At 42.3% G+C, this 22,234-nt stretch overlaps 1 protein-coding gene across 6 annotated transcripts in view; it reads left to right on the plus strand.

Moving 5' to 3' along the window:
- The window catches only part of ITSN1 (intersectin 1), a 223,966-nt gene that overhangs the window by 137,217 nt on the left and 64,515 nt on the right, over positions 1-22,234 (plus strand). For 4 of the 6 annotated variants that reach the window (XM_030328381.2, XM_030328377.2, XM_030328376.2 and 1 more), the window contains exons 18-24: positions 1,241-1,470; positions 3,728-3,849; positions 5,615-5,629; positions 12,954-13,201; positions 15,498-15,657; positions 19,043-19,248; positions 20,038-20,120. In XM_030328381.2, coding sequence (XP_030184241.1) covers positions 1,241-1,470; positions 3,728-3,849; positions 5,615-5,629; positions 12,954-13,201; positions 15,498-15,657; positions 19,043-19,248; positions 20,038-20,120 — 1,064 coding nt within the window. The remainder of the gene's footprint in view (positions 1-1,240; positions 1,471-3,727; positions 3,850-5,614; positions 5,630-12,953; positions 13,202-15,497; positions 15,658-19,042; positions 19,249-20,037; positions 20,121-22,234) is intronic. The other 2 variants (XM_030328378.2, XM_030328380.2) reach the window with 1 other exon arrangement.

The raw sequence follows: 22,234 nt of genomic DNA on the forward strand, positions 1-22,234 counted from the left end.
CTAAACTTTCATATTTCTGCAGAGGAGAAATCAATGCAAAATATCATAATACAAAAAGGGTAGATTTTCTGCTTACAATCATATAAATAAAACCAAAAATTAAGTTCAGAAGTTACATGATGTCTTACATTAGTAGAAAATATTAAGTACATTTTTATTGTGGTTTTGTTGTTGTTATGAATGACAACAATTTTTTTGTGCTTTCTTAAAAGATGTTTTGAAAAATTTAAGTAAAATGTTAGAGATTTAAGCTAAGAATTTTACTGCACCAAATTTTCACATTCATACAGCGTAGAAATAAATATAATATTTTTTAAATGGAGAATACAAGTTTTATTTGCTTATATTATGTTCTTTTGGCAGTGTCCTAATTCCGGGAGATGACCTTTGTGCTTTGGCCATGTCATAGGACAGTGGTTCAGTATGTGGAGCCTAGAACCAGGCTGCCTGGGATTGAGCCCCAGGCAGGTGTGGCTGTGTGGCTTCAGACAAGGCACTTATGTGTAAAATGGGGACAATAATAGGACCTCCCCACCTGGTGTGAAGACCTATGGAGTTAATGCAGGAGGAGGACTAGTTATTACTATCATCATATTGTTTAGTTTGGCACATGAGTTTCATTTAAAGTGTTTTCTGATTTCATAGACTGTATGGGGTGAGAGAAAATCCACCCCTAGTTGTCTCCTGTGGGTTTCAGGATGAGGTCTTCTTATATGTCAGGGCCTAGATTTAATTACACTTTTCGCATCAGCTGTTTTGACAAACAGAAGGTTAGTTGTCAAATTCAGGAAGATGCATAGAGACTATTCAGTAATGGGTGGCCGCTGCCTCGAGGGTTCCAACTCATCTGTTGCTTTCAGCTTCAGTTTTTGGGGGACCTGCATGCGTGTTCATCGGGGTGTGCTCCCTCATCACGGATGTTTGTTCCTGTGCGTGTTAGGGGTTTTGGTGGTGAAAGACCAGTCTTCTCATCGAGAAGTATCTTTGTTATTCTTCTAACTACTTCACAAAATACATCAGAAATCTTCTTTCTGTGTTTTTCTGAGTCGTGTGGTTTCATTGCACTCAGAATCAGAGCCCTGAGAGCCTTTGTTTCATGGACTCAGACTGCCCCATCTGAGGAACAGTATCCCCTCCGTGTTTAGCATTCCATTGACTAGACGGAGCTTTTTTGTGAAGAGACCACAGCAGTGGTAAACTGGAATTGCTTCCTCGCAGTAATCAAGCTTTTTGTTGACAGACGAGCTCAGGAGAGGGACAAGCTGTGGACTGAGCACACGCAGCCGGACAATGAGCAGCAGCGGCCAAGGAAGATTCACGATGAAGAGAAACTCCGAAGGGAGGAGAGTGTCAAGAAGAAGGACGGTGAGGAGAAGGGCAAACCGGACACACAGGACAAGATGAGTCGGCTTTTCCATCAGCATCAAGAACCCGCCAAGCCAGCTGTCCAGGCACCCTGGTCCACCACAGGTATTAGGGGCCAAAAGTCATTCTGGCAAATGAGTTTTCTCTCCCAGATCTTCCTGAGAAATTTCCATGTCTAACAGGCCCTGTCTTGGCTCCTTCCATAGAGGTGAGAATGCCAGTGTCCTTTTCTCGACCGTGCAGGTGTTCATTCTCTAGGATCACGAGATGCCTGTTTAATCTTCCACCACCGTGCCAACCTTTGGTCCCTATTACACTGGCGTCCAGAGTCTTTTGTAGACAAAAGTGGCATGAGTTTTCCTTTCCAAGCCCCATGCATAAACCTGTGTTCCAAATTTGGAAAGAACCTGTTGCTTCTCCACTTGGCTATTTTCTCTGGGAATTTCTGAGCTGTTTCAGCCCCAGGAAATGACACCTTTTCCCCCTTGCCTACAGGGATCTGTCTTCAGTCTGCACTGCATAAAGCCGTGTCCTTTACCTTTTGAAAACTGTGACTTTTGTTTTGCCCTTTGGTCATAAGTTGCCTCTTTAAATTCTGGTAAATGAAAGACTTTGAAATCGCTAGAAAACATGAACTCTTACATGAGATGCAACCTAGAATGTATTTTCGAGATTCTTGTGTGGCTGTATAATATTGTACAGCTTTGCAGAATAATACTCAGCTGAAGAAAGTGATTGCTTTTTCCTTTGCATGGTAAATCATATTTATTTTGTTTGATTATCAGTGTGCTTTTTATTGATATACAGAAAGAAAAGAAAGCAGCACACTGTTCCGTAGGGTTTGCTTCCTGTTTACAGTGGGCAGAAATGGGAGTGGGGTTCAGAACTGGGTCTCACACCCTCCCTGCCTGCGGTTTAGGAGAAATGATGGCAAGCTTATTTATGTTTTAATGCTTTCTTTGATATGAAAATAATTTCACCAGTACTCGATCTTAGGCAATTAGTTTTAAGTTCCTTATCTTGCCTCCTAGTATAAAAATGAGGATTGAGGCCCCTGGGTGGCTCAATCAGTTAAGCGTCCAACTTCAGCTCAGGTCATGATCTGGCAGTTCATGAGTTCCAGCCCCATGTTGGGCTCGGAGCCTGGAGCCTGCTTTGGATTCTGTGTCTCCCTCTCTCTCTGCCCCTCCTCCACTCACGCTCTGTCTCTCTCTCTCTCTCTCTCTCTCTCTCTCAAAAATAAGTATTAAAAAAAAATTTTTTTTTAATGAGGATTTCTTTTTGTATATAACTTTTTTAAAAGTTTATTTATTTTGAGAAACAGAGCTTGTAAGCGGGGAGGGGCAGAGAGTGAGGGAGAGAGAGAGAGGATCCCAAGCAGGCTCCACACTGCCAGAACAGAACCCGATGTGGGGCTCGAACCCGCGCACTATGAGATCATGACCTGAGCCAAAATCAAGAGTTGGACGCTTAACCAACTGAGCCACCCAGGCGCCCCTAAAATGAGGATTTCTGTTTCCTTTGGTCAGTGAGATTCGCTGCACATCATCCAGCTGAAGACCGCATGAAGATAATACCTTCCCTTCACCGCTTTTCAGAGAAAAAAGATGTGTGTCTAAATACTTGCAGCTCTAGGGTATAAAGTTCTGAGGGCTGTGGTTAGATATTGTTAAGTTTTAGCCAGAAGCCAAAATGTCTTCTGCTTGCATGCGTTTTTGAAAACTTTTACTTGAGATCTAAATTATTTTCATACAAGTTCTGTCTTTTGGCTCACTTCCCCTCCCCTGGGAAACGTAGAGGAAGACTTACTTCACCAGGGATTATCAATAATAATTGTTCTTGGTGAAATCGGCACTTACATTTTACATGATTGCTTTAGGGACCTAAAACATCGACATTTCCGTGTCTCTTAGTATGGAGAGTTGCGCGGCTTTACTTTCTGCCAAAGGAGTTTTCTTCTTGGCTGATTCAGTTCGGGGGTCACATTCTAGCTGCTGCATTGTACTCGGCACCCTGGGTGGAGAAGAGGGGGATTAATGCTTTACAGATGTGCACTGCTGGAGCCTGAGCCGGGAGGCTGTTCTACAGGGACCTAACACGGCCTCACTACATTTGGCGTTGGGATGGCCTTTGTTCAGGGAGCGTCGGCCAGTGGACTCTGATGGGTTTGAGTTGCTGACATCAGATTTGGCTCTCCTTAGGCACTAAGTATGTGCTTCAGAAATTTCTTGAATAGATGGAACTTGTTCAGTTGGTAAGGGCCGCAGTAGAGCAGAGGTCATTCATTTAGCTTGTTGTCATGCATATGTGTTCCGTGTAATGTTTTATTTTTGTTCCCTTCTCCCCACTGTTTTGGAAATAGAAAAAGGCCCACTTACAATTTCCGCACAGGAGAACGTAAAGGTGGTGTATTACCGAGCACTCTATCCCTTTGAATCCAGAAGTCATGATGAGATCACGATCCAGCCCGGAGATATAGTAATGGTAAGAAAGACTCCCGTCAAAGTGTGATTTCTGTCAATGATTAGCACCTGTCCTCCTCCTGCACTTTATTTGACAGCGTGAAATTGTCACCGAGTATGAAATCCAGTAATCCAGCATCTGGACTTTTGAAGTATGGGCTCAGTCTTCCTTTCCTATCAGAATGAAAGATGGTATTTAGAAATGTATCCTAACATCACTTTAAAATAGAGGTGTTAGAGAAAATGGGTTGATATCACAGCCTTGGCATGTTTTTAAATCTATAAAGGTCTGGTAATTTCAGAGTTTAGATTACCACTTACATATTATGAATAGTCCTTTAAGACATAGTTTTCAATGCAAAATGCTTTATCATCATTTTCGTAATTGCCAATGATAACTTCTATATTTTCGGATCAGTGCATCTTTTTTCCCCTTTGTGTGATCGTTGAATTGTGTGAAGAGCCATGAATTACATACAGTGAATCTGCCTTCTTATTCTGCAAATGAGCAGATAAAAGAGTTTGGAATTTTGCTTTGTCAAAGTTTGTTTTCTTTAATTACGGTAATAGTTAAATATAATCTTATGAGTGTAACTCAAACTATAGTAACCAGTTTAAGAAGGAGTGAAGCAATGTGGTTGACCGAAATCACTTTCTGAAGAGAACAGTAGTTCCTGCACCTAGTTAATAACTTAAGAATAAGAGTCTTAGAAATGGTCATACTTTGCATCACTTACTGTTGGGCATTTTTTGTTTGTTTAAAGATGGGGATGGTTCCGAATTTTAAAAGAACTATGAAAGTCAAAGATTGAGATAAGCATGCTTCTCATACTGGTATTACATGTCTTTGGACTAAAAACGTTGTAGAGGTCATTGCACCCTTACTTACGTGTTCCTCTCGCACGTATACATCAGATCTCTGGGTGGAGAAAACACGGTCTTTAGTGAACCAAAATATGTAGAAAGAACAGTGTGTTTGGTATTCAGAGATATCAATCATTTCTCCCTTTTTTTTCTGATAGTTTTTTTCTCTACCTGTCATGGGCTGGAAATAAGAGAATCAAGACCAAATATCCAGATTCTTCACAAGTCAGAATCTCTGTAACAGTCACAAACCCTCTTCAAATATAGTCCAGCCTCCATTCAGCAAACTATTTGAATGCCTGGGTGCCAGCCTTACTCACTCTTTGCAGAAAGAGCCTCTCTTTCTCTTTGGTGGAGGCACCGCCTCATACACATGAACGGTGATTCAAGGCCGCCCCGTCACCACTGACTCTTTCCTGTGCTGTGTTTGCTAGGCCTGAAGCAGCTTTATTCATGCAGCCTCGTCTTTGAACTATTGTGGCTTTTAAAGCATTTGAATTGTTAAAATATGTAAAATATGACACCAGGAATCTAAAACTTGTGAGAGTACAAGGTGACATCAGATAGGGCCTCATAACAAAGCATGTTTTTTTGTTTTTTTACACTGGAAAAAAAAAAAAAAAGAGCCTGACGTTTTGAAACTGGATTTTGTTGCAACACCAGGTACAGAAAAAGTAGTGTTCTCTTGTTGAGATAAGGAAGTGTTACAAAATGTTACAATGAAGAAGTGTTACAGATGATCTATACTGAGAAAATATTGGTATTCTTTGGAAACATAGTCTTGTTACAATGATACTTTTCCTCAAATTGGCTAGTTAGCCACCCTCTTGACTAGATGAATAGAGTTTAGATATACTGTAAAAATAAAACATTTCATTAAACATATTTTGCCTTGCTTTCAAACCTTTGCTTTCCTGGTGGAGGTTAAAGGGGAATGGGTAAGTCTATGTAACTGTCAGGAAGTCTACATCTCATTAAGTGTTTTCTTCTTTTAAGTCGCTTTGATTCTGTGTAAGTACGCATACCTTTGGGTGTTATCGTGGAAGTAGAAACATGTTTTGAGTTTGTACAGTAGGTTGTGCTTAAAAAAGAAAACAGAGAAAAAAGAGGTATAAAAGTATGTGTACCAGATTTCTCTGTGCTAGATTCCATTTAAGGACTAACTTGAAGGCTGTCAAGTCTCTGTCTCAGAGTACAGACAAAAATTAAGTTCCAGGTAGTTTAAGCTTAGAAGATAAAATTCTTAATTTTTTAAAAGGAGAATATTGGAATAATTTCCCGGCAAAGAAATACCTTTTTGAGCTAAAACCAGAAGCCATAAATGATAAAAATGGACAGATTTGACAATGTAAAATAATTTATACTTGTATACTGCAAAATACATCCATAATAAAGACTCCAAAAAGTTAATATGAAAGAAACCCACAAATTATAAAAGTTGTCCAAGGATATGAGGAGATAGTAAAAAGAAGAAAAGCAAATGATTTTAAAAATATATAAAAAGAGGCTTTATCTCATTGGCGATCAGGAAATGCAGGTTAAGAAAAAAACAGCATTTTTCATTTCTCAACTGAGCAAATTTAAAAGTTTGGTAATATCCCGCTTTGTCAAAAGTGTAGGAAAGTAGTTGTAATATACACTGTCAGCACGATTGTATGAATTGGCTAAGCTATTTGAGAAGCAATTCGACAATGCCTATTCAAATTTCAAATTCTTATTCCCCTTGACCCAGAAATTCTGTTATTCTCCCTCTGTTAGACTGTTTTTTGGCATTTGCACAAATATATGTGCATGTGGATCTTCACTGCAGCATTGTTGGTAAAAAAGCAAAAAAGGAACATCCCAGTATAGCAAGGGAGTAGTTTGAATAAATTATCATATAGCTAAACAGTATGATCAAGATGTTTTTAAAAAATCGTATAGATCTACATATACAGATAAGCTCACCAGTAAAAAAAAAAAAAAAAAAAAAAAAAAAAAGCAGAAACAATACGCACAGTGTAATTGCATTTTGGTTAAATAAAATGTGTGTGTGTGTGTGTGTGTGTGTGTACATGTGAATGTTTTTGTGTATGTAGTTCAAGTCCTGAAGTACAGACATGAAACCATTAACATTGGTTCCTGCTGGGCAGTAAAGAGGGGTCTTCATGTTTAATTTTTTGTACTTTTGTATTATTTTCATACTTACAAATGTATCAGCATTTGTAATTTTTAAATGAAACACTGAAATTAATCCAACTTTGACAAGTATAACAGAGAATGTCCACCCCGTACTGGAATGGTGTTTGCTTTATCTATCTCAGACATCCCAAATATACAATGAAATGTGGAATGTGTACTGCTGGGCATAATTTACTGGCTTGCTGAAGGGACAGCAGCAGTGTCTTCATTTTATAGCACACAATGTAACATGACACCCCAAATGACACTCAACTAGATTATCTTCCTGAGGTTAACAGTCAGTGCAAAAACTACAGAAATTGACATGGGATAGTAACAGATTTTTTATTCCCTACAGTTTGAGGTCAAGAAACATGGTCATGAAAATACGTAGTAGAACATTACTATCAATCTCTTAGTTGAATAATCAGGAGTTCACTTATTTTTGTGGGCGCAGTAATCATAAGATTCTCAGATTTCTCAAACTTCCTTAAAAAATAGCTGACTATACTGGTTAGATTAAAAAAACCTAACATATCCTTTTTTTAGCATAGGTAGTCTTGGAGGGAGCTCTAAAAAGTATTTTGTTCTTGAAAAAACTTGGTGTCCAGTTTTCTCCAAAAAAAATTTTTCATGGTTAACAAAAATTAAAGTGCTGTCTTATATATCATCCTATTCTAAATATTGTTCATAATATAAAGAAATACAAGAGGATGTCTGCCATTGATGTTTCAAATCTTTTTAGAAAGGTAGGAAGAAACACATGAAAAAGCCAATGCCTGATGAAGTTCTCAGGGAATTCTTACTAACTCTGCTAGGAGCTTAAGAGGAAAGGAATCCGAATGAACCGATATGCTCAGGGAAGAACTTCTTAATGGAAGCTTCTTAAATGAGTTTGACCTTGATAGCTAGGGCTTAGATACTGTGAACATTGATATGGCCTGTCTCTGATCTGAAGGTCCCAGTATTTGGAGGATGACTAAATCACATTTGACATCCATAATGCATTGGAATAGCATAAGAAATTAGAAGACCTTTCTTTGCTCACTGCCATTTTGTTGAAGTTTGTCTTAAGAGCACAGGCTGATCATCTAACTCAGCAGGTCCCAGTGGTGTAGGACTGAGTACATCAGAACGGCTCAGGAGTTTTAAAAAAACAACCCATTCCAGGGCTCACCCCCAGAGACTCTGGGAACTTTATTCCAAATACAGGATTCAAAATCTTCTCCAAGTGGTTCGTTCTGTTAGGCAGTCACTAACAGGAACCACTGATCTAACCTAATGCCTTTTTCCTGTCAAGACTAATCCTAAATCATTTCTGGAAAATACCGTCTTAGAAATAGCTTTAAAAAAAAAAAAAAGACACTCTTCAGTGGTTGTCAGCCCTCAACCAGTTCAGTTCATTCTGAAGATTGTTTATCTTCTTAGATTCATTGTTTTTCTTTTTTTTTTTCCTCTTGATGGAATTTTTTTTTTTTTTTAATATAGTCAATACCTTTCCTTTCCTGCCTTCCTTCGATTTCTGAGGGTGGCTTGTTTAGTAACAATTGGTCATAGTATCCTTGCTTGTTTAGTAACAATTGGTCATAGTATCCTTACTTTTTGAGGAACCAGTACATTACGATTCCAGCAGTGGTCCACATGTGGCCCACTGCCTATTTTGTCATAAAGTTTTATTGGAACACAGACTTACTCATTTGTGTACTGCCTACAGCTGCTTTTGTGCTGCAAGGGCAGGGTTGAATAGTTACAACAGAGGAAGAATTTCCTGGATTAGAGCTTTAGAAAACTATTTTAATATTCTAACCCAAAAGTTTGGGGGGAAACGTTCTGTTTCCAGGCTGGCAAATGCATGAAACACGTGCTACCCCCCATACTCCTTACCACATCCCAGACAACCACACTGGCTGGTCTGAGTCTGTACACAGTTTAAGTCTCTTTGCCGTCCTTGTTCAGTGTCATTGTGAGGGGAGAGGGAATTTCTATTTCCCTTCTTTGTGACAAGGTAAGAGGTTTTAGAAATATTTGGGCTACCAAATGAATTTAGCAGACATGAAGCATAGAAGCCTTGAGAGAAGAGATGTAATGGTATCCGGCTTCAGCCATGTGTCCTTGACCCTAACAGCTGCTATGAGCATTTGACTGTTGCATCCAAGCCCTACAGCATACAGTGTATGTTAACATTTTGTATGCTAGATCTGTGACATTCCAGATGGGTGTGAACTATCTGGGGTTTGCGTTTCCCACTTTGATAAGGTTCTACTAGATTGACTGCAAATGCTTTGAGGTGTTGCAGTGGGACTGGTTAAGTGAAATTGTATTAAGACCAACACTGTTAAGATTTCAGAACCCCCTGACTTTTAGCCACCAATAAATGAATTTACTTTATATATGTTAAAGTCCACATTATAGCCAGCCATGTCACAAAGTTTGTGTGCCTAACTGTTCTCGTTCTATTCTAATCTTATGTACTGTCTTTCCACAACTGGATTGGCATTTGGGCTAAAGTTTCCCAAATCCAGGAGGAACTATTTCTCCCTTTCCTATGAAACCTTTGTGCTTTTTCTAAGTGGTTAATTTAATGTTAAGAGTGAATTTTTATTATATCCTCTGAATCTTAAAATTAAGTCATTCATTAAAATTAATGGATTCCTATTAGAACAAATCAGGCTAATTGAGACTATTGTTTGGTCAAAGTTGACCAGTGAATTTCCTTGGTTAAAAGGGAAAGCTGATTTCACTACTACCCTGAGTGATGGAGAAACTCTTGTTTGACCAGATAAGAGGCTGATGTGGCATCTTCTCCCCTTCTTAAGTATATGAAACTCCTTTCAGCAGTGAAGCGTACTTTCTGTAGTGTGCTTTCTGTTCTTATCAGGAGAAGGGGGCTGGGTGCGATCAGCTAACTAGGGTACAAGCTAGACCTGCCCACAGGGCAGGACATTTCGTTGGGGCTTCAGATCCAGTTCTAGATGTCAACACCAAAAGTCTTGTTAACCAGGTAAGACCCTGTGTCTCGAAGGAATGACAGTAAATTATAGGACATAATCGAGTAAAGCAGCTGACATTTGAGGAGGTCCTACCAGGACAGACTAGTCGAAGTTTCCGACAGGCCATGGTCAAGGATTGAACTCCAGCCCCTAGAGGATTACTGCTGGCAAGAAAGCAGACCCTACAGGTCCCAGGCAGGTTCCTAGAGCAGAGAACGCCCCATACCGAGAACTGGAGAGTGTTACCTAAAGTGAGGGTAAGGACCAGGACCAAAGCCCAAATGAGAGAACTCCAGTACAGAGTCAGAGCTGGACAACAGGAAAGATGGCTTTTAAAAGTCTATCATTAAACACTTCTCATATGCCAGGCAGGGTTTTTAACTATTTAACAATCCTCATAGCCACCCTAGTAAGACGGGTACTATTATTATCCCCATTTCAGACAAACAAGCTGAGGCACTAGGAGATGACGGTTGCCCAGTCCCAGTTAATAAATCGTAGAACTAGTATTTAAAGGGGGGCAGTCTAATTGCAGTGCCCTACTCCTGATCATGATGACACCTTGCTGTCTTGAGGCTAAGTGACTGTGTCAGGCTCAAGTTAGTGAGTTAGGCTCACCTTTGGTCCTAGAATGAGTGGAGGGGGATGGGAGCTTGACTGTTGAATTTGCTGAGGAGTTGGGGAGCCCCTGGCACCATTTGGCCTAGAAACAGCTGTTTCCAGTGCAAAGCTGTGGCAATATTGAAATGTGTCATAATCACTAATAAATATAAATGAAGAAAGAAAGGCATTTCTAGTCATTTGAGTTTAGCATAAAATCCAAGTGGAAGAAAATGTCATCTTAAGTCCTCGTCTAGGGAAAGAGTGGGGCTGCCCAGAAAAAGGAACGTAAGGACAAAACAGTGTGGGGGAGTTGAATGAAAAGTGACTAATGTGTTCACATCTGATGTAAGTGTTAGCAAGAATATCAGAACTATAAAGCAAAAAATAACACCTCTGAAGCAGTGTGGCTGTTTATCTCGGGGAACTCCTTTTTGGAGAATTCAGTTGTTTTTTTTTATTTTTATTTTTCAACGTTTATTTATTTTTGGGACAGAGAGAGACAGAGCATGAACGGGGGAGGGGCAGAGAGAGAGGGAGACACAGAATCGGAAACAGGCTCCAGGCTCTGAGCCATCAGCCCAGAGCCCGACGCGGGGCTCGAACTCACGGACCGCGACATCGTGACCTGGCTGAAGTCGGACGCTTAACCGACTGCGCCACCCAGGCGCCCCGAGAATTCACAGTTTTAAAAATTGCTTTTGCCCCTGACATTAAGGGTTCCCTGAGGTGGAGCAGAGTACAAGGATCATCCACCTACTGAATATTTTGTAAATCAGATGTATAGTTAAGTAGTAAGCCCTATCTGCTTTTTCCACCCCACCCCAAGCAGTTTTAAAATTCAAGTATGCTAACAAACATTACGCTTACTCTGCACTGAATACAGATAGTAGATGTTTGGTTCCATAATTTGGGACTTGATTTATTTTTATTTTTTAATTTTATTTTTTTAACTGTATATTTGAATGAACTAGAAAACTGGTATTTTTGCCCATATTTGCAAAGTCATTGTTAACTCATTTCTGTGATCTCTAAAGAACAACATTAATGTCTGATGCAGTGTTCAGTGTTTTACCTCCTCAGGCAGTAATATTAAGAAATAAAAATAAGAGGAGGTCTCTGATAGGCCTTTATTTGATATAGTAATGAAATTAGTTTTCTAATAGTGAATGTAATTTTCCCCCAAAGTCATTCTCATGTGGCTCATAAAATTGTGGGGGTAACTCATAAAGATTGGTAGAACCATTCTGGTGGTTTTGAATGATCTTTTTAAATCTGAATTAAAATGCAAACACTAAAAGCACTTGATGTAATAAATAGCCTCTGTGAGAGTTTTAAACAGCAGCTTTCTGTATTCTCATGTGCACTTTTAAGACATTAAAGTTAAATTTATATAAAGAAAACTATGGGACCTTATTAATAAAATTCAGTGTTGCTGTGAATAACCACTTTCTGGATTTTCTCATCATGTGTCTATGGAGCTTTTAAATGGCTTAAGGTTGGGGCGCCTGGGTGGCGCAGTCGGTTAAGCGTCCGACTTCAGCCAGGTCACGATGTCGCGGTCCGTGAGTTCGAGCCCCGCGTCGGGCTCTGGGCTGATGGCTCAGAGCCTGGAGCCTGTTTCTGATTCTGTGTCTCCCTCTCTCTCTGCCCCTCCCCCGTTCATGCTCTGTCTCTCTCTGTCCCAAAAATAAATAAACGTTGAAAAAAAAAATTAAAAAAAAAAAAAAATGGCTTAAGGTCAGCTTTGGTTCCCAAGGAAACTAAGACTGTGTTTGTATCGTTCTTATCTGTGTGCTGAACAAACACTGCTTAATTATTAGAGATATTTAAAGGTTTTTTTTTAATTTATTATTATTTTTTTAATTTGAGAGAGTGGGAGGAGGGGGGGTGGAGAGAGAGAGAAAGAGAGAGAGAGAGAGAGAGAGAATGAATCCCAGGCAGGCTCCATACTCAGCACGGAGCCTGACTTGGGACCCAAACCCATGACCCTGGGGTCATGACCTGAGCCAAAATCAAGAGTCAGACACTCAAAGGACTGAGCCACCCAGGCGCCCCATTAGAGATTTTTAGAATACTGATTACTGTTGATTACATCCTTTGCTTTCCATTTTAAATAATAAACGCTAGTTAAATTATTTTTTAATAACTGCATGACTTCCTGAGTGATGAATGCTATCAGATCACTTTCCAATTCCAGGGAACTTTAAAAATTTAAACTATGAGCCTGAGGACTTTAGTCACTTTATCTTAACCACCATTGCTAGAAAAAGAAACAAAAAAGCTTTAAAAAAGCACAAAGAAAGAACTTCAATTACAACACGTACTGTTTTTTTAGAGTTAATGTTTAGAGACCGTTTTTCCAGACACTGAGACTAGCATAGGGTGAAGAAATGTCTGTGCAGCGTGCGACAGGGTCAGAGGCTTGGGGCTTTGTCCTGGTGGAGAGCGTGGTGTCTTTCCGGGGGTTGATTTAGCTCCACTTGTGTTAAACTTTGTGACTTTCCTGCAGGTGGATGAAAGCCAAACTGGAGAACCGGGCTGGCTTGGAGGAGAATTAAAAGGAAAGACAGGATGGTTCCCTGCAAACTATGCAGAGAAAATCCCAGAAAACGAGGTTCCTGCTCCAGTCAAACCTGGGCCCGACACGACCTCTACCCCTGCACCCAAACTGGCCGTGCGTGAGACCCCCGCTCCTGTGGCTGTGACCGCTCCAGAGCCCTCCACGACCCCCAACAACTGGGCTGATTTCAGCTCCACGTATGTATAGACACACTGTTCCTGAGGACTTTTGAACTCCTCACTTAGTAATCTTTTTAAAGTATTCTTAGAGCTTTGGGCTGTACCTCTGTGTAAAGTAGCAGGCTGATTTTCGTTACCTCTCTCCCTGACCACTCTACTGGCAAATTGTGGATTATGCTGTCTGAACTCAATTTAATTATTTCATTGCTCAGCAGTGGTATGCCCTGGGACAAAATAAAGCCTGTTATCTCGTTGCGTTCAGTAATTTGTATCTTTCATTCTTGTAGAAGAAATGGAGAAATACCATTTCCTAATAATCTGTTTGACATCCAGGGCAGTCAGCAAATAGAGTCATTTCCTGCATGTAAACAGCACTTTTTTGCTGGTCAGAAACAGAAATTGAATTCAGTCATGTGGTTCTGAATAAGATAGAAAGCTGTTTCCTTTAAAGCTTGCCTCTGTCATCAGTCTTGTGCACACGTACCTGTGAGCAAAGATACGTGTGCTCTTGGCCATTGTGAGTGCCACGCCCTTGGGCATCAGGAAATAGCATTAAAAACTGTGTAAGCAGAGGTTTGAAATGATAAAGGAAGCTGCTGTCCACACTTGTAGTTACAGGACCATGATCTACACATACAGTTGTCTAAAAATATTTTCTGCAAGCATCCAAGTAAGAGTGATAAGTAATTTCACTCTTGTAATTTCTTTTTCGAGCCTAATCATCTTTCAGAAAAAACAAATGGAAGGTAAGGAGTCAAGTCCTGCTAGAGACAGATCAGATGGCTCACACAGAGCAGAGAAAGGAACATGGTGACCAACAGCAGAGGAAGTGGAAGGAAGGATGTAAGACAAAGCAAGTTCTTCCTGCTCCGATTTTCATGTAAAAGGTTGAAGGTGCTAAGAAAGGTCCTCCCTGTCTAGTTTCTGCTTAGAAGTAGCCTTCCTTTAGCATGGTTCCAAGTTGAAACTCTCCGTTCCTCTCTTGATCTCATTAAAAAGTTCGGGCTTTTTAAAACTGAAGCTTAGGCTAACGTAGAAGATAAATACCGTGTTTTCCAGGATTTTGTTCTGCTGTGATCCAGTCATTGTGACAGTCTTCCTCGATAAACGTGTGCTGTGCGGTTCTCCAGCTGTCATTAGGGGGCATCTTATTTTCTAAACCCAGAATCAGGATGTGCAGTCCAACAAAGGAATTATTTTGATTTTCAAATGTGTTTATGTCTTACAAAGATGTAAAAAGTAAATTACATGTGGGTCTGCAGTCACACAGATGCACATAGTTAACATTAAAAAATTCACAAAACCAAAGCTGCCCCTGAGACCCAGCACAACTGGTCACTGTCAGGATTCCACCTGCAGTTACCCTGGTGGCTCGACATAGGCCTGGTGCTTGCAGCAGGATGGACAGGACAGACAAACGGAGTTAAGCACCAGCTGCCAGACTGGCATGTGTTCGAATGTGGTGTGTAACTTCTTTTTTGCTGATTGCACTGTTGTTGCTACAAATGACCGTGATCATTGTGTGAGGATGCTTCTCTGGTGCTTTAGAGTTGCAAAGAGACGCTATCCCATATTTCATGTGACCCTCACCACTAACCAAAGTGGCAGAATGTTGTTCCCATTTTATCAATGAGAAGTGAAGATTCAGAGAAACTATCATAATTTGCCTGAGGTTCATCGCTAGTGAAGCTCAGATTCAAACCCAAGTCTAAGGCTCTTTCCTCCCCATCATGTTCTTGAACCTTTTTTTTTTTTAAGAATATTTATTTATTCAATTGTTTGTTTATTTTAGAGAGAGTGTGTGAGTAAGTGAGGTACAGAGAGTGAGACTGAAAGAATCCTACAAGGTGCAGAGAGACAGAGAGAGTGCGGAGCCCAGACTGGGGCTCGAGCTCACCCAAAGCAGGACTCAAACTCACGAACTGTGAGATCATAACCCGAGCGGAAGTCAGATGCTTAACTGACTAAGCCACCCAGGCACCCCTGTTTATTTTTTATATGTTTGCTTATTTTTGAGAGAGGGCGAGAATGTAGGGGAGCAGGTGAGGGGCAGAGAGAGAGGGGGACAGAGGATCTAAAGCAGCCTGTGTGCTGACGGCCGGGACAGCCCGATGCCAGGCTCGAACTCACACACTCTGAGATCGTCACCTGAGCCAAAGTCTGACACTTAGCCGACTCGGCCACCCAGGTGCCCCAGATGTTTCTGAACTTTAGAAAGCCCCATAAATGTACTGGGTCTGCGTCTGCATCTGCTGCAGGTGAAAAGCTGGCACCTCAGGAAGTACTTCTCACAGAGGCCTACTTTTCCTTCCAGGTGGCCCACCAGCACGAATGAGAAGCCAGAAACCGACAACTGGGATGCGTGGGCAGCCCAGCCCTCACTCACCGTCCCAAGTGCAGGCCAGCTACGGCAGAGGTCAGCCTTCACTCCAGCCACGGCCACGGGCTCGTCTCCATCCCCTGTGTTAGGCCAGGTGAGAGCAGTCAGTGGGTGTGCGTGTGTATACATGCTGTATACAGTGGCGGCACATTTGGCAAGTGCTTATTGGCCGGGTTGTTTGTATGCACGCGGGGCAGTTGGCAGTGCGGGATTCGGTTCACATTTTCCCGACAGCATCGAGGGGCCTGAAGAGTTTAGAGGAGGGCGATCTCCCGCACAGGTTGACCAGGGAAGCTTCACTAGGGAAGTGGCATTTGAGTGGCATCTTACAATGGGTCGATTTTAGTAGGAAGTGGAGCAGGCCGGCCTAGCAGCCAGCAGAGTCTGTGAGGAGACGCTTTAAAGTAGGAGAGGAGAGTGTTTGGCGAAAAGCACGGACCAGTCAATTTGGGGAGACCACTGAGTATCAGAAAACACATTGACTGACTATAAGTCAATGGGAAGCTCTTAAATGCTCAGCTAAGAAAGTGTTTCTGAAAGGATAAAGTAGTTGTTCTGAATATTGCTACCCAATACAACAAAGCAGTATTTTACTTACTACGATAAAGCTAAAGCAATGAAATGTCTATAAATAACCAAACCAAACAGAGCAAACGCCCATCTGGCAGGCAGTCAGGGGTCAGGCACAGTTTCTGACGTGAGAACAGCAGGTTTGTGGGGAGGTTCGAGCCGAGGGCGTCGAGCTGTCAGCAGCCAAGGACGGAGACACGCGCCCGTTGGAGCCAAAGGAAAGGAACGCGGTCCAGATCGAGAAAAGGATTTGGCCTCAAAGACAAGGAGGGCACAGAGAGAGGTTTTTAGTTGGCGGGAGGAGTTGGGTTTTAGGCATGTTAAGTTGAAGATGAAAATGGGGCACCAGGTGGTCCCGTCTGACAGGCAGTTGGAACATAGGTCGGCTCCGAGGAAATGCGCGAGATCGTCTAAAAAGAGAGAACAGAGCAAGTAAATGGAAAATACGCGGAGCGTGTGTGTTCTCCGATCTGGGAGAGGAGCAGGAGCCCGCGGCTGGACACGCTCCTTCCCTGTGCTTCTGTCCCGGCTCTGCTGTTTGCAGAAAGGGGGGTGGTGAGGATCAGGGCAGAGAGCATTCCGCGAGAGGAGTGTACTTGTGGCCTGGGAAGGAGTAGGGTAAACCAGTGGCACAGGGCTGGGGGAGTGGAGGGGGAGCAAGTAGGAGCTCTGTGGCAGGGAGGGAGGGCACCGAGGAGAGAGGGAAGCACTAGAGACGAGCGCCAGGAACGAAATGGTGTGGGATGGAAATGACATTCAAGCTGCAGAAGGAAGACGGGATCCTTCTGGGAGAGGAAGGGGGAGGAGAGGCCAGAGAGAGAGAAAGGAGAGAAAGGTCAGGTGGCCGCATCCTTGGGAGGGGACCCTGAGGGCCGGCAGAGTGCACACAGTTGGAAGTGAGCGAAGAGCAAAGGTTTCCTTGGCTGGATGGAACCTGAATCTGTAACTGGTCGTCTCTGCACTTTGTCTCCACTTTCTGCAACGATGCTTACTTCACAGTTTGGGACCAGAAATAGCGATAGTAATAGAAGCTGCTACTATTGGAGTTATTACTGTCACAGCAACACGAGGGATACATTTATTAAACTCCTTAAGCCAAAGTGTCTCTGTTTTATAATGTGGAAACTGAGGCCTAGGGAGATTAAACAGTTGTCCCAAGTCACAAAATTGGTAAGTGACATGCTTGGGGTTCCAGCCGGACCGAGTCCATGCTGTGTTCGGCCCCAGGCTGGTTATTAGGACATTTCCACGTGGGAAAGTTGACAAGGCAGGGACAGGGAAGACGTTTCAGGAGGAGAGTGTATGAAATTCCAGGGAGGGCCCATCCAGCCAAAATGGCTGACCCTGGGGTCTCTTCTTGGCCCAGAAATGAGTGGAGGCTGGAGGGATTCAGCAGCAAAGAGAGCCGCGGGCTGCCAGGCCGTTAGGGTCGGGTGGTGGGGGGGGGGAGCGGTTCCTGCGAGCCCCAGAGAGGAGAATGGGAGGTGGAGAACATAAGGGCTTTGAAGGAGTGTACAGTTGAGATGGAAAGGGGTAGGGATGTCATCAGTTTAAGATCATGAGGACCCAGGAAGACGAGGATATAGAAGTCGTAAACATGGACACCTGGGCTGTTCGACCTGGCATAAATACTCTGTACGTAATCCCAATGCAGTGTTGAGAGGAAAGTGTCCTCTAGAGGCAAGTACAGGTTGGTTCTGAATGAACTGTCTTTGGGCGTTGTCCTTATTTCTGTCCATTTTCATCGATGATTGAACGTTGACGTCTTTTTTTTTTTTTTTGTATTATCTTACGATATCGTGATGGTTTTATGTTACAGTTTTTAAAAAGATAATAAATGCCTCACCCTGCCTTTCCAGCCTCACCTCCTCCTCCACCCCTCCATGAAACTAGGCCGCACGCACCCCGGAATGGTGCTCCACTTCCTGGACCCTTGGCCGTGTACCACCTCGAGGCCTCTGCCCGTGCTGTGCCCTCGGCCCAGAGCGCTCTTCCTCCGAAGCCCTAGCCCGCAAAATCCTTGTCGTCCTGCAGGGCCCGACTCCAGTGCTGCCTCCTCTGTGAAATGTTCCCTGTTGCCCTCAGGCACAAGCCATTCCTCTTTTCTCTCTGTTCCCACAGCGAATAGCTGGAGCCTCTTTGTAGTCGATTTCATTCTGACAGGTGGTACACGTCCCTGTGTGTATCTCTCTCTCTTTCCCGTTATTTGTGACGTCTTTGCTAATAATACCATACTGACCTTTTAGTGTAGTGCTTTACGGTTAATAAAGTCTTTTACCCTAAATTATTTTGAGGAGGCAGAGGTGGCACTTTATTCATCTTTGTAACCCCACGTGGCCTTTGCGTGTAGATGTTTGTGATAGATTACCGTCGATCTATGCCAGCCAAACCGCTGTGTCTCTAAAAAGGAGCTAAAACAAGCACAGTCCAACACAGGGCATCTTTTCCTGTGCCCACCCAGACGAAGATATCAGTTAATTATCCTTTGAGACTCTGTAAGATTTCTGCTCCAGTATTGATTAATCTTTCACCAAACATTGGAAATGGGGGAGGGGGGCCCTGGGCAACGCGGGGGGTTAAAATAGAACCAAATGTAAAAGGCACACAGCCAGGTGCCACAAAACAAATACGACCTCCTGGCTTGTTCAGTTAGGGGGCTCTGGATGGCCACACAATGGCTTGGGGATAGGTTGGCAGGTTTTTGCCTCTCCTTTTGAAACTAAGTGATCACTAAGAGACGGTGAAGCATCCAGGCCCCATGCGGCACTGAAGCAGGGTCCTTTGTGGCCGTGTGTGTGCTGTGCCCATGTACACCTCCTGGAAAGGAGTGTTCGTGCCAGTGTTCGTGTGCCCTGAATTGCTAACAGATCGCAGAGTAATGAGAGGTCCTTTATGTATTTCCACACAAGGGTGAGAAGGTGGAGGGGCTACAAGCGCAAGCCCTGTATCCTTGGAGAGCCAAAAAAGACAACCACTTAAATTTTAACAAAAATGATGTCATCACCGTCCTGGAACAGCAAGACATGTGGTGGTTTGGAGAAGTTCAAGGTCAGAAGGGTTGGTTCCCCAAGTCTTACGTGAAACTCATTTCAGGGCCCATAAGGAAATCTACAAGGTATTTGTGTGTTTATCTGCTTCTATTAGATGAAAACAATGTTAGACATTAAGTTACTGCTTGCATTAGTTAAGATTCACAGATAGGGCTGCGGGATTATTTTGTCTTCTGGGTCTTTTAACTGCAAAAGTTAAGAGTACGCAGCCACAGAAGGCAGCCTCTTGACAGATAAATGTCAGTTTTTTCTTCCCTTGTGGAAGCCTGTATGTCTCGTTTTTCAGTGACTTCTGTAAGAGGGAATTCTATGCCAAGACCTTGAACATTCTTGCGGATTTGTTGGCAGATAATGCCTTTCTTCATGCTTAGTACCCAGTCCTGGGCCAGGTACACATGAATACCAACAGGCCCAAAGCATTTGGGGAAACAGTGGAAAGAATGAACTATCTTTTTTTGTTAGGAACCTTATGGCATGGACCCTTTAACATAAAGAATGTTTAATTATTGCGTTCATGTAGGTGTTCAAAGCAAATTATGAGCTTTAAGAAGATTTTAAAAAATAGCAAAAATATTGGACAGGCATCTATCATTCAGGCTTTGAAATAGACCAGTATACCCTGACTGTGCACCCAGCCTTGCAAGTGCTGAAACACAAGAATGTGAGCCTAGAATCATGCCTTGTGCACCTTGTGTATTTTAACTTAGCCCAAGAACAACTGTCTCAGCTGTAGATTGCTCAAAGTTTAAACGTTAAACAGCTTAAAAAGAAAAATAAAAAGGAAAATCAATGTCATTTGTATGATTTTCTTTGAAGATAAAAATTAAACTCCTTTCTCCCCCAACCTCTTTCAGCATCGATTCTGGTTCTTCAGAAAGTCCCGCTAGTCTAAAGAGAGTAGCGTCTCCAGCAGCCAAGCCAGCCGTTTCGGGAGAAGGTGAGAACCTGAGTCCAATTATGTTGTTTAGAAGGGTCGAGGGGATCACATAATATATAAACTGTAAATGTTTGAAAGAGACTGGATTTCACTTTAAAATAGATCGCATTAATTTATGTTCAGTGTATTCAACTCCGAGGTAAAATGAAAGGTGAAGATCTTTACAAAAGCAAAGGACTTTCAAAATAGTATCAGATATATTAATCATTAAAACTGAATCTTCTAATTCTATTTGATTCTGAGCCCTTTGACTTTTGAAAGAGGCCCATCAGCATGACTAGGGATCAAGTTTTGTGAGCATCTCTGTCGCTGAATTGTGGTCATTGCTGCCCTTGATATAGTCTGTTCCTCCCTGACTCGTAGATAAATGTTTTAAAACTGTAACTACACAGTCAAGGAAAGCTGTCTGTCACAGCAACCTCAAAGCCATCTTCTACTACCTCAAATGCAAGCGAGAAGTTCAATTTTTCTGTTCCTTGTAAATATCCACACCAGATGATTTAGGCCTAAAAAATTCATCTTGAGTGCTTATTACACTATTAATTAGTTGCTTTATTTCCTGGTCTTTACCCCATGAAATAATTCTAAGGATTGTAGATGCCGATATATGGGATGGATTTTAAAATGCACAAAACCCACATGATCCAGGCTCTAATGGTAAAAATCTTACGTCTTTTCTATATTCAGTGTAGCCATTATCGTAGTCTTCATTGAAGAATGCTGCCCACGCTTCACACGCTTTCCACCACAAGTCTGAACAGTGTTGGTAGCTAGCAGATGTCTGCCCAGTTGTGTACTAATTTTTCATGGGTTCCTCGAAGAAGTTATATGAAGATAGAGTGTTCTCTCTAGTTTGTTTGCCATCATGAGATTGTTGCATTCCTTAGAAAGCTTGCCTTGTGAAAAAGAGTTATTAAGACAATTTTTTCAGTGGAGGCAGCAAGGAATAAGGTTTAGTGGTATTTCAGACTCACGGTAACACGATTACTTTTTCAAAGGGAATTTTCGAAGCAAAAATGTTTATAAGTTTCTAGGTATAGCGGTAAAACCTCATTACTACTGAACAAATCCAACATTTTGTTACGTCCATTTGTTGCTATCTCCACCAAAACAATCATTGGCATAGTTCTATCCGTATACATTCTTATCAGTCATCTTAACGAGTTTTTTATCCGCTGTGAGCAGAACAAGGCAAAAAAAAGCTCTTTTTTAAACATAGCATGTACATCAGTATTGTATAAAGCAAATCATGATTCCACCCAAATTCAGTGTGTTATATCTAGTTAAGTCTCATCAGAAGGCCAAAGTTGATACCCTGGCTCTTCACCTAGTAGCCATGTAACTTTGGTCCTGCCTCCACTTCCTCATCTGTAAAGTGGGCGTAAGGACCGCCCCTTCAGGTAGGAAACCATTACAGGATGAGGAGATAATTTGTGTAAAGCATTTAGGAGAAAGGTCAGTAGGTATCTGCTACTGTTACTTCCTGTTTGCTTCAGTCTCTGGATGGTCAACACAGAGTCCCTTAATGCAGCAAGCATGCTCATGTACAAGCAGTGTTGATGAATGCTGATTTGTTTTGAAACCTGTGCAGAGGCCTCATCCCTTGAGGCCCCACTATATAGGTCACAGGTGAGCCAACACATTGTTTAAAGTTGAGTAACAGAAGAGAAATTCTAATCTTAGGTGACAACGACTACATCCCTTGTGAGGTGACTTAGGTGCATTAGGAAATGCTAGGAGAGACTGAGGGCATTCAGGAGCCATGCGGGAGCACTTGGCATTTGAAGTTCTGAGGAAAGCTATTTACATATAATAACGGGCCCCTTATTAATACTGAACTAAAGGTAATCCCATTTCAAGTAAACCATAAACCAAGTTAGATTGTCCATTGGCACAGCGCTTAGAATATACCGGCATGGGAACGGCCAGTGCCCTGTGCTAAAACGTCTCTAGAGGAGGGTCTGAGGGCCACTGTGTGGCCACCGTCCTGGCTCCCAGCTCTCACGGAGCCCTGCGGGAGCCTCAGATTCCTGGCTACGTAGCAGGGCAAGCAATGCCACAGTCTTTGCAGTCTCCTTGGTATCCCGTAGTGCAGCAGCAAGTTCAGCCAGAGT

This window comes from Lynx canadensis, chromosome C2 (genome assembly GCF_007474595.2).
Source record: "Lynx canadensis isolate LIC74 chromosome C2, mLynCan4.pri.v2, whole genome shotgun sequence".
Lineage (NCBI taxonomy): Eukaryota > Metazoa > Chordata > Mammalia > Carnivora > Felidae > Lynx > Lynx canadensis.